The following is a 13,329-nucleotide window of genomic DNA, read 5'->3' as shown; positions in this document are numbered from 1 at the left end:
TAAAAAAGCCAATTGGAAATTCAGGAACAAGACTGACATTCCGCATTGTTCTAAAGCACAAAACTCTTCAAAGAGAAATCACACTGTTGTCCCTACAGAGTGTTTTAATATATTTCTAAGTACAATTCGTGTCTGATTTTGGAAATACAAATACATTTCGAATGGTTAAAAACAAAAATTAAAAAAATATTTTGAACATCAGCCAGCTGAAAATATATTTATCTAGTAAATCATCTCTCAAAGCTTTCATATATTTAATTATTCTAACTAAACATAGTACCCTTAAAAAACAAGTTCATAAAAATGTAGAAATGAAATTGTGGAATAAGATTACTGGGATATATACACACACACATATATTCAATGCATACACAGAATTACAAGGGGTTTTGTTTCTTTCTTTGTTTTTAAGTTTGGAAGGTTGTTAGACAAACGGAACTAGTAAGCAATGCTCAACTCCTGAGTTCCTCAACCAAGATAACCGTAGGCTAATTTTTTAATTGTTTTTATCCTTTTTTATACACAAGATATTCCATGTAAAGCAGCAACAGCAGTGCAGTTACTGGTAGCAACATCTCAAAAGTAATAGAAAACCCATACATCCAGACAGTAGTACATTGCACACACACGTGATTCTCATACACCCATCAACAATTGGTCAGAGTATTAAATCAGTGTACAAATTAAATATTTCCAAAAATGTGCAAAAAAGTCAACGTTGATAGAAAAAAACACCTTTGTGTACATACATTACAAACTGTGCCCAGCATTCAACTGAGAGTAAAAACATTTACAGTGAGAAACTGATAGATTAAATAGAGAATTTAATGGCTACATAAAAATGTACATTAGATCAAGAGTAAATTTACAAATTTTTATTCATAGCTTCATGAAAACTAAAAGCCTACGTTCAATTCATCTAAGTCTCCTCCATGTATTTACAGTGATATTCCATTATATGACTCCTGTGAGGTCTGAGATGACAGACACTATGCTCTAATAAACCGTTCCAATTTTGGGGTGACACCACCTTTTGCATTGGTATGAATGAGAAACAAGCACTAGGGAACTGACAATCTAATGCCTGTTAAGAAGACAAAATGCAATCCTTGTTCTTAAATCCACGCTATATAACCTCTGGGGAAAAGGATCGTCCAGTTTGGGGGTAAAAGACATGAAAAACCACTGAAACATTTCCCACAAATATCCACTCTGGAGTTAAGAGTATCCTTTTCCTTATCTCTTGACAGAAGACCCTGACCTCCAATCGTCATTGGCAGACTCAGCGTAAGGGCTGAAGCATGAGATCCAATCTTAATGCGTTTTAATCCAGTTCCTCTCCCTTTGAAATAAGTTTCTGAAAACTAGAACCTAGCCGAAGTGTGAATTACTAGCGTCGCTGCTTTGAAATGTGGAAAATTTCATTTCCTCCACCTCATCCGCGCCTTGAATATGGAAGTGTATATACTGCTAGGGAACACCCAAGGGCTGCTCCAGCACGCGGGGAGCTGCAGCATCCTGGGTGCAACAGACAGGGCCCCGGCGTAAAGCTGTAGGTGAACTCGCACCTCATTCAGGAGCGACCAGCAGCCACCACTTATGCTGTATTTAAGTTATGCCAACGAGAAAGAAAAATCAACCGTGCAGGCCAAGGTGGGGGAAATAAAAAGAAAAAGGAGCTCTTTTGTTTCTGATCAAGGATTCTGATTCACAAACCCTGGGTTGGTATCAGTTCTGCCTTTGGCGTGCATTTGGGACTCCTCCTGAACCCAGGTAACGGTGGGTGACATTTGGCTGTCACGTCGACTGCTTCCCAGCAGCTTTGAAATGTTCTCACTACGGTGCACAGAGCAGTTCAGGTCACAAACATACTTATTTTCATGGCATTCCTTACAAATCCCAAAGTTCAAACCTGGCTGTAAAAGTCACCAGGTTTAGTCACCAAGCTTACGCATTAATTTTAGAATGACAACAATAAGTTAAAGAGTTTTAAAAAGCAAACTCTTCATTTTAATGCTGGCATGAATTATGCACATCAAAACAGCAACTATAAACGCCCAAATCTCTTAGATATGGGCAGTGTCTATCACTTCTTACTAGCACCTGCTTTACTCAGCTAGCAATAGCTTACTGATGGATATATTCGTATCTATAAGTAACAGTATTAATCCATGAAACATCACTTTTGGCTATATGTATATGGGAATAGAAAAGCTTTGGTAATTGTACGTGATTTTACACTGCAGACTTGTCATTAACACAAGACAGCAAGTTACCAGCAAGAAGAAATGATACTGGCGGTATACTTTTGCTTTTCCAGAAACACCATAGGGACTTATATTCAAGCACACATTTATGCTTTTCTATATGCGTGACAAAGACTTTCAAGATTAAAAAAAGAAATTGTTATAAATAATTGTAGATCTGGCCGATTTGCTCAAGTCTCTGAAGCTGCAGTTAGACATCGCTCTATGTTGTCCAAAAGAATGGCTTGCTGTACCGCGCTGTACCTACAGGTGCTACAAGGCTTTCAGTCAAAACAACAGCAGGACTGGTATTATCCAAAAGGCACAGGAAAAAATTTCATGGGCACAAGGCCAGTTTAAGTCTTTTCTGGTATGTGCAGTGTACAATCTCCAAAAAGCAAGTAAAAAAAATGTGTATTAGCACAGGAAGCCCTCAGGAAGCGCTCCAAAAATAACTTTTTAAAATTCTGAATTTAAATGTCTGCCACAGATCATAAATAAAGTACACTTTTCAATGCAGTTTGGTGAATTCTACCTTGGGCACTTTGAAAAAACCCATACTCTAAGTCTGCTATGGTCACAGGGAATTGTATGACATATACTGAAATATGGTGTTCAAATACGAGCAAAATTAAGGCATATAGATAAAAAGGCACTAGCTAAAAAAAAGCAAGTAACTTCTCATTTTGTTCTACTGAAGGGACTATTTAGCTACAAATTGAATTGCAAATCAAGTTAAAGTTTTATGACTATATTTAAACTGTCAAGAAAAAAGTCTATGTAGATTTAACTTCACAGTTATTAGATCTATACCTTTTTAAGCTCTTGCATGGATATTTCTATCACCAAAATTAAGAATTATCAACTTGCTGTAACACAACTGAAACTTGCAGTTGTGCTCTAACAGGACTGTTACACTATTAAGGCTGTACTACAGAAGCAGCTTAACTTTTGTAACTTAATACATGCAACAGACATAAGTAAAATTCATTAGTGGATAAGTCTTTTGAAAATAGGCATACTCACTGTGAACCGCTATCTTTTTTTTGAGAGCATAGCTTCATTGGGGCATTTGCAGAGAAGCAAAACAACTGTGTAACAGTATTGTTTCCAATGGCATTTTTTAGTAATTGGATTCAATAATTAAGACTGATTCATGATTCTAAAAATGCTAGTATCTTTGTCAGTAGCGTACAAGAAGTTGTGAGCAAGCGTATTTCCTCTGCAACCCTCCTCCAATGGACTTTTAAGCATGCAATTCCACGTACCCTCTCAAATTCTAGAAGAATTAATTTGTTCATTGCTGTGCTAGTACTCAATGTGATTTACAGACATTGTATACAGAGACACTCCGTTATGTAACGCAGCTTGTTTTACTGCATTATCCCAACAGGGGATAAATACCAGCTGACCTTTTGGTATAAGTCAGATCTAGCTTCATAATTAATTTCTAGCTGAAAACATTTAAGTTAATAACCATCTAATTCACTCTAAGCTGCTTAAGTCAGTAGACAAATTCTGCATAGGATAAAAAAAAAAAAAAGCCAGCTCAAGCCTAGTCTCTTGGTTAAATTCATAAAATTTTACTAGAATCACTGGAACTGGAAAACATCAGCTTCATTTAAGAATCACTGTCCTTATATTGGCAGCTTTCTTTTATGTCAAAGAAATTAAGGAAAATGCATCCTGCAAATTCTTTTTTTTTTTTCCTGGCTCCAAAACACACACTGTTGTCATGACTGAATGCCTTTTTTTATAAAAGGCACAAAAGCAGCAAACTTGATTATTCAGTAATTAAAAATCACAACGAGGAAGTGATATTGCAACATACATGAGCCATCATTGTCTCACAAAAAGGACACATTATAAGAAAACTAGATTCAGAAAAATCTTCAAGCTTCAGAGAGTGCAGTTTCTTTTTAGAATAGTATATTTAAATGTTATGAATGCTACAAGATAAACTTGGTTATGTCTTCTCTTTAATGTCCTTTTTTGGTAATATAAAATTTCCTTACCTGTTCAGATATCACTGTCAGCTACTGATTTTATACACATTGTCACCTTAGTTTTGGTACCTTCTTAATCTGTTTGAAATCAATCATTTCAATTACGTGATCTTTAAAATACCTACGTAAACTGTTAGGCTTTACATTAATCTCTGCATCCCTGCTGTCACAAAATTTTGCTTATGAAGCAAAAGTCCTTCACAGCCGAGTACACACCACTTCTTAAAGGCTGCTTTCATAGCTTTTATCTAGTAATGAAGCAAAAAACCCCCCAGAACATCAGTACAAGCTGACTTTCAGCCTTCTAAACTTTCCCTGGTCTGACTAGTTCTTCCCATGCTCCGAAAAACTTGCACAGTTGTGTACCCTGACTGAGAAAATTATAAACTGGGTAAAAGTCACATGTACCGAAGCAGCCATCACTCAGTCTCAGGAAAGATGGCCTCAAAAAAAATCATTATTACTCCACTACAGGTAAAGTGATTAGGATAGATCCATACTCCTGCTTAGGCTCTGGTACAAAATGTGGAAGTTAGCAGAATAAATTTGGAAATGTCATGAGTGAACTACCATGGGAATGGGTAAGCTTATTGTTCTTTCTCCATGCACTTCACAATGCTGATGGTCCTCTAAAGATGCCAAACAGGTGGAGCCTTGTCAGGGTGGACAAGTTTCACACTACCAGCCTGCTCTGCCTCCACAAAACAACAAAAGCAAGCAATGAATTATCCAAAACAGTATACATTATTTCAGTTCTGTAGTCCAATAGTTTATTTCCAAATGCCCTTTTAAATTATTTATGTTGTGTTCTTCTACAAAAATATGAGTTTGACTTTTCTGTAGTGAAAAGTCAGTTATTCACTACACCTGACCAGTACCTGGACTTCTCAGTTGAGAAGCAGTATTTCAAAGCTTTATTTTTGTTCTTTTATTATATTCTTTCAGAAATGGAAAAAGTCATTAACATAAGTTTTATAACAGTTGGAAATTGACAAACACCAATCATCTGGATTATCAGGCTGGAGTAATCACACCCATTTTATTTAATTGCTGGCTTTTTGTGTTTGGCCTGTTTTTCACAGTCTTTTGTTCTGTGCCTCCTTGCTCATGTGGATTCATCATCACTACCTTATTAAAAATATAACTGGAGTCTTATCTTTCTCAGTGACTTATCCCTGGTGTTAAAAGATGTTTAACTTTATTTCAGGAATGTTCAACACATCCTAGATGACTGAACTGTGTTAGCAAAACAATTTTAGTGCATAACGGGAAGAATTTTATATTATTCAGGCACTTGATGTTGACATACATTCCACCCTAGCACCTCTCAACAGCTTTGAAAATTTCTTAGAGCTCATTCTGAATCAAGTAACTCCTATACTGCACAAGGATTAGTCACTCCCCTTCCCCTCCAGCCATTCATGGGATTGTGGAGGAGAACTGATTCCCAACATTACTATTATTTCTTATCTAAGATACCCATCTCCCTCCAAGCTTATGCAACAGAGGTTCTCTTTGGCAGATACAGCAGTAGGCATTCTCCTAACTATTTACATCCAACAGCTGACCCTTGTCTATTACAGAAATTTTCCCCTTGCAGTATAGTAGCTCCTAGGAGTTGGGTCCATAATCTGTTTACCTGTAATTATTTTCCTATTAAGATAATACAACGTTCTACACCAAACCCTCTAGCTATTACAACAGTGTTGAGTTCTTTTTTGTTATTTTCTTTTGGTCACATAGAAGTACCGGTTAGACATGCTGCAGTACAAAGAGTTCCAAGTTCTTCCAGCTTTATCATTAACTCTCAGAACTGTGTGCTCCAGCTTAAGCTGCAAAATCCAGAAACTGATTAAAATGCTGAAATTTAGTAAGAACTTAGAACTCTCTGCTGCAAGTACCTACAATATCAAGAAGAATCACAGAGAAGTAACCTTCTTGTCCTTTAGCTGCATGTCTATTTTTCCCTGCACCCTGAGTCAGTCAGTGGTGTCAGAAAAAGTCACACAGTTCCTGACTGTCCAAGCATTTGTCTTTTTTTTTTTTTCCTCTTTAAATAAGGAACAAATATGTACTAAAGTGCTTTATCTACATGAACCACATCAGTACATCATAGAAACAAAATGTTCTAGTCCTGGTGGGAGTGGGGGAGAGAAGATTCTCATTTTAGATACAAAATTTAGATTGTTTACAATCTAAGTGAAACAAAGATTCAAGAGAATATCATCTCTCTTGTCTTTTTTCTCCTTTTTCTGTAAAAAATAAAAATAAAAGTGCAGTCAAATAGAAAATAAATGCAGTAGATGCAAGCTGAGTTGAGGCAGGCTGTTAGTGATAGTGTGCAAACGTGTGTCTTAGCAGTTCATCTGCAAACGGTCGCAGCTTGGCCTCGATAAAAATCCGTTTCAAGAAATCCCGAGCATGGTCGGAGACGTGAGGTGGTAGCTGGGGGTTGGTTGGCTGAGTGGCAATTTTAAAGATGGCAGCCATTGCTTCGAACTCTGCCCACGGGGGCTTCTCCGTGAGCATTTCTACCACTGTACAACCTACACTCCTGAAACAGAGGCAGAAGTGAAACAGCAGGTTACAAGAGAGTCATGCCCTTCTAGGAAAACAAGAAATAGAGAGCAACTGAAATACCACAAATAAGTAGAGTCCACTGCACGCTACACAGCAACTTCAGTGGAAAACAGGTGTTTTAAAACACCTGCGCGTGCATCTATACACTTTCTCAGTTACACAAATCACTACCTACATCTTCACTTCATTACTTCACTAGGCCAAAAGAAACTACCTCAGTGAAGACATAATTAGATAATTATCTAGGCAATACTAACTGCATTATGCCACTGCCGCTAGTCAGTGCCCAGCGGACTGGCAGAGGCCATGAGCACTACATAACCCTTGTACTCCAGCTGTTCAGACACCTGCAGGATTTGAATGAACTTGAAAGCTTTCTTGCTCATTAAGGCCTCACAGAAAAGGAAGAGGCCAGGAAGGCCTTGGGCATACTGTGTATATTGCTGGCTCATTGGAAATGCAGAAGTTATCATAATGTGCAAACACAACATGGCAGAGGAAAAGTTTAAACCCATACTTCAGTGGTATCTTCCTCTTTTAATCAAGGATACTAAAAATATATTTAGATTGTCAAACAAAATTTTAAGATCCTAAACAATGTTTGTATACAAAGGTTATGTTTAAAGAATTTACAAAAGCAGAATGGCATGCATATGGCCAGAAAATTTTTTTCTGTAAGTCCTGCAAGATCAGTCTTCCAGCAACAAGCAAATGATACTGCAAAATAGATAGGCTGGAAAAACTTCCCAATTTTCAGGAAGTTTTATGGTTTTTCAAGATGCTTGCAAGAAGTTTTATGACTAGAGAGAGATAAATTTCTTTAAACAATAGGGATTTATTGACTGGCAGAAGTCTTTTTTCTTACTTTTAACCAGGATTTTCTCCATAAAAAAGCCATACATTAACCTTGGTACAAATACTTCAAATCTGAACAAGTCAGCTGCCTGACATCTATAAGGCTGTTATTCAAGTCTAGAAGAACTATTACAGAGTGATCTGAAGTAGGCTAAATTAATTTCCCTGACATTAAAAGTACTGCCATTGGTTGGATGTAGCGTGAATCTTTTTTAAACACACAAAATATTACTCCTGCATATCTATTGTTGCCTACCCATTACTCTGTGTGTTCACAGATCACCTGCAGTGCGAGAAGTATAATCACTAACATCATCTCTTCATTGGGCTGCAGCTATATTAGACTATGCCATATTACACAATGTATCACAAACATTCACTTTTTAAAAATTACCTCTCCCTCTTAATTCTTACATATTTAATAACAACTTAAACCAAATTATTTTTTGATACCTCCCATTTACATTTGGTGAATTCCTTCTTAAGTGCTTATCTTTTAAAGGGTCAGCATTTCATTTTCTGCCTTGTATCAAAGGTATTTCAGTGATACAAGTTTCATTACAAAACACCAACTTCATTGATGCTTCAAAGCTTCACATGTTGCTTTTACTCACTATGTCTCCAGGATTTACAGTCAGGTAATCTTAACTTCATGCAAGGTCAATTCAAAGGATTCTCTAATGATCCCTAAATTGATGGGCTGAGGAAATGTCAAAGGAAAAATTCCCAAATTTCAGTGTTATACTCTCCCAGTATGGCTGTCAGTGCTCACACTTGCCACCTTCAGCTTAAACCCCAGAATGAAACACTCCAACTTCAGATAACTAACACCTATACTCTGTTGAAAAAGAGCCTGTTCTGAAATGACACCTTTCAGTAGAGAAGGTTTTTTTTAACATACCAGATGTCTGCTTTTCTGCCATACCCTTCTCCACTAATAACTTCTGGACTCATCCAGTAAGGAGTTCCTGCGACCGACTTCATTCCTGTACCAGAGAGACAGATAGTCTGCAGTCGTTTGCTGGCACCGAAGTCACCGAGCTTCACATTGCCTGCTGAATCTCGCAGAATATTTGCTCCTGGAAGGAAGGGAACACAGTGTTACATTCATGGAAGGCCCATTAACATTTTGGTGTAGAAAACAGTAACAGAAGTTTAGATTCAGTGACAGAACGCAAGATCAGCCTAGTATTTCAAGCCAGAGAATTTACTTTCTCTGCTCATTCCTATCACTCTATTTCAAGGTTCAGAAAATAATGAATTGTATGCATTGGTTTGCATACGATCCTAGGCGTTTCCTGGGAAGTGCCAGTCATTTTTGCAAAGCCTTCCTGACAAAATAAGGAATGTGCCATACTACCATACAAGGGAAATAAAAAGCAATGGGAAAGAAGTTTCTGCACAACTGAAAGTGTCTTCATATTAGATTAAAGCAAAATCTCAAACTGTGTTACAAATTTGTTCAAGAATTGACTGTGATAGCACAACTTTTTTTGGAGCAAAACACTATTGATATAAAGCAACAGGAAAATTGTAAAACTTTTTGGAACAACATTGTGTTCAACACACCTATTTTGCACATCACCATCTTCCTACATATTCATAACTTGCTTATGCAGCACTTGCAAGTCACCTGTATCTATCTGCAAAAAGTAAATATGTTTGTTTCCTCAGATTTCCTGGCAGTAAAACAGAATTAGTCAGAGTCATACGATCAGGCAAGTCACCTCTGCCAGTCATTTCTCATACCACTGAAGTGCTAAGTCATTTCTATACAACTGATGAAACAAAAGTCAGTAAAAATAAACTCAAGTAATAATGCTTTCCTCTGCATGCTTTATCTACGTGTAACAACATCCTTTGATATATTCAACACTTTAATACTGAAATAAAATCAGAAAGAAATTTATCATGACTGTTTTGCAGACAGAGTCTATGGAAACTTTGTCAGAAGTCTGCAAGAACATCACAAAGATGCTTATTTCCCACCCCCTCAGGTTACAACAATAACACGAATAAATGATGGAATGCAATCTGATTTTTAAGTCAGTATTTTGGCATTTCAAACTTAATTACATTTTAGTGCTTCACACAAGACTGTAAAAGAATCTGTAGTAAAGGGCACTGAACTGTGCACAGAAGTATCATTACCTTTAATATCTCGATGGACAATCATATTACTGTGCAAGTAGTGAACTCCTTCCAAAATCTGCCGTGTATATTTACGAGTCACGTTCTCTGTGAGTGCTCCATATGATTTCAACTGGTCTTTGATGGAACCCTATGGCAAACAAGTATAAAACACTAACATTTCTAGAATCACAAGTGGGCTAATACCACACTTGAACTTCAATGAAATTTATGTCTGAAATTTAGATGTTTAAACTTGCAACACTTCTCTAGATCAACTTAAAAACACCAATACAGTTTTACACCCACTGAGAAAAATAAAAACTGACAAAGAAGAGGCTGGACAGAAAAGTATACTGAAATGTTAAGCTATTAACTTCAAAGCTGTCAAGCAGCTGAACAGTTCCAGTGTGATGTACAGAAAAAGAGAACAGCTGTACTTTCACTCAAACATCACTCAACTTTTTTGATGGTGAAATGGTGACACACATGCATGTTTATCCTGGCTAGTTTATATTTAGAAAAAAAAAAAGCTTGGTAAGAAAAAAAACAACCTACCACATGCTGGAGAATGGTGCTTTATGCAAAAATTAAGTAAGCAAGTCTTGGCTTAAAATAAATATCAAAAATTTATTGCTTTCTAAGTGTTTATGTATAACCCGGCTTTTTCACACAGTTACAAACTGCTAAGATGACTTCTGTGACACTGTCCTCCAAATCTCAGAAAAATTCAAGAAGCCCCTCAAAACAAAGCCCAGAACTCACCTAAAAACCAAACAAAAACCCCACTACCAGCAACAACAACAAAAAACCCCAACCACAGCCACCACTTTTCTTCTGTGGAGTCTCGCAGCAAAGTAGAATGCTGTAAACTATGCAGAAATGCAGAGCCTATGTTTTTATATGAGCACGTTTTATTTAGCTCTGCTGACCCCACTTGGAGAAAAAATGAAAATCTACCATTTTCTGACTTTATAATATTTCTTAATAAAACAGTACAAGAACAGCTCAGCATGTACCTAGGTGCCACACAAAAAACAAGCACCAAGATTATTTTCTGTATCCACTTGTTCCAACACCCATGTTAGCTACTTTCTGTTTTCCTGAAAAAACTGAGCACTTGAGATAGTGATTATGCAACAACACAAGCTGAAATGCAGCAAAAATAAACAGTAAAATTCAGGAAAATTCAAGAGTTTACTAATGATAATATTTTCCTTTCAAAGACATTCCCAGGCACTTCTTATGCCAAAACCAGTCATAAAGAACTTTTGTAACCATGGTAATTCTGAAAACCAAAACATGCAATGGAGAAGATAGGCTGCTGTAAGCACCCATCTTTGGCTACTGTTTTTAACTGGGACATTTCTTTAATCTCCGTGTATGTCTGCAAAAATTGTCTACTTGGGTGCTCGTCACATTGCGTAGAAATGATGGCTGAAGTGGAATGGCTCTCTTGCTTACCCCAGGCATATATTCCATGAATATAGAGAGTGTTCTTTCTGGTGGATCTCTCAAGAAGCCATAATACTGAACAATTCTTTCATGTAGAAGATTTTTCAGCAACTGAATCTCACATTCAAGTGCATTTACTTCCTAAAAGGAAAAAACAGACGAGATTTACTATGCCTGATGTAGTAATAATAATGTTTTCATTTTTTTTAAAGCAGGACAGTATGTACAGAATGAAGGGTTACACAATCTAAATATCAAAATACTCTTGGAGCTTATGCAAAGTTTATACATTTTATAACGTGAAAATATCACCATTAGATTGAAGGAAGTAAACCCACCTATGGATAGTCTATAAATTGACTTTGGGATGATTTAGCTGTTATTTCATTGTTTCTCTTATTTGGAAGTTATGTTTGTTTCAGAGCACAGCAGATATCAATATGCGTATAACATCAGTGATCATTATGCAACATACCATAAGTCTCCAATTAGGTTAAAAAAAGAATCTTTAAATATTTTAGTAGAATAATTAGCATTAATTCTTAACTTTTCCAGGATGACAGACTAGTTTAAAAATGCCTTTGAGGACCACTTAATATTGTAATAATGAAACACAACAAAGAACAACAATAATGCAAAGTGGTGCTTTCTCTAGAGCTATCTGAAATACTAAAAATTTTGCAAGCAGCAAGTAAGATATTTTGAAATGCATTGTACAGATGCTGGAAAAATACTAATCCAGAAGTTCAAACTTGACTGGACTCCAAATTTCACCTAGAAGACTTTCATCAAAACTTACTTTTTATTTGTCACAGGCTATTACTGATACACTCACATTTCTGAGGTTAGAAGGAAACCAGTTTTTGACAGAAAGGCACACTTTACAAAATGCTGTGGCAAGTAAGGTCACAAAACTGTTGCTACAGGAGAGACTACAGTATTTTATATTTAACATTTCCAAAGCATAATCAATTGTTCTGTTACGTTTTAAAGAAGTAGCAACAACTACACTAGAAATCTACAGCACCAACGATTCTTAGCTTTTTTTGCTTGATCCTACATCACTAGTAGCAGCAACTATAACTGGTAGCCACTCAATTCTGCAATCATGCTTACACCCATTGTTTCCCCGGCCTTGTTCCCCACAGTGCAGAACGCAGTCCTAATGCAGGAAAAGTAATAATTCTTTTTCCATCCTGTAAAAAGCAGCAAGTACGGTTTGGGAAAAAAGAAACAGAAGATTGGTACTACTTTCAAATAGTTTCTCTCCTCAAGTGTCCAGTATTTAAAGGACAAGCTTAATTTTAGAGAGAGAATAAACTGACAATGAAACCTTTGCTCTTGAGAGAAATACAGTGAAAAGCAGTAGCTATCTCTGATGCCCAAAGTTTTAAAAAAATAAATATCTCCCCACAAATAAGAAAAGATAAGAATCTCAAACCGTCTTCATAGCCAAACAAAATATACTTGAGAATTTATTTTCAGGAACACTTAAATTAGAGCAGGTTTTTCTGTTTATAAATGGAACTTGTTCTAATCCCTGCAAGTATAAATAATTATCTATTTCAGAGCACACTTTGTAATGGACTGTTTAATTTTAGAGACTGGGATTGCACCAAATTAAGTTATATATGTTCACCACATTAAGGACACGTCTGAAAATCTAAAAATGGGATGCAACATTAAAATCAGGTAACCAAACTAAATCGCTGAGGTACTAACAAAACAGGATTCCTAACAAGGACGTGAAAACACAACATGTTTTAAAATAACATCCTGTTCAAGGACAGGAACATCAGTCTAGTCTAGAACATGCCACTTCAGCAGAAGTCCTTAACAAACTCTGTTTGGTATCACTTACCTTGCTGGTTTCTGGACTATCAGGATCAAACTGAACTTGTTTAACAGCCAGTTCTCTTCCGGTATCAGCATCGTAACACAGATACACTCTGCCAAATGCACCTTGACCCAGCAGCTTACCAAGTCTCCAGTTAGTTGGAGCTCGTGGTGCTGAAAATATAAGTATGTTTTGGTTTTCAAATGAGCTTGTTATTCAG

At 36.6% G+C, this 13,329-nt stretch overlaps 1 protein-coding gene across 5 annotated transcripts in view; it reads right to left on the bottom strand.

The window, feature by feature from the left end:
- Positions 1-84: 84 nt before the first annotated feature.
- MAP3K2 (mitogen-activated protein kinase kinase kinase 2) overlaps positions 85-13,329 on the bottom strand; it is a 62,593-nt gene continuing 49,348 nt past the window's right edge. For all 5 annotated transcript variants that reach the window (XM_055811406.1, XM_055811408.1, XM_055811405.1 and 2 more), the window contains exons 13-17: positions 13,134-13,282; positions 11,282-11,413; positions 9,839-9,968; positions 8,589-8,766; positions 85-6,806 (exon numbers count right to left, since the gene is read on the bottom strand). In XM_055811406.1, the coding sequence (XP_055667381.1) occupies positions 6,581-6,806; positions 8,589-8,766; positions 9,839-9,968; positions 11,282-11,413; positions 13,134-13,282 (815 nt within the window). In that variant the 3' untranslated portion in view covers positions 85-6,580. The remainder of the gene's footprint in view (positions 6,807-8,588; positions 8,767-9,838; positions 9,969-11,281; positions 11,414-13,133; positions 13,283-13,329) is intronic.

The sequence above is a fragment of the Falco peregrinus genome, chromosome 8, assembly GCF_023634155.1.
Source record: "Falco peregrinus isolate bFalPer1 chromosome 8, bFalPer1.pri, whole genome shotgun sequence".
NCBI lineage: Eukaryota > Metazoa > Chordata > Aves > Falconiformes > Falconidae > Falco > Falco peregrinus.
Note: the sequence above shows the minus strand (reverse complement) of the source record. Positions and strands in the feature narration are given on the sequence as shown.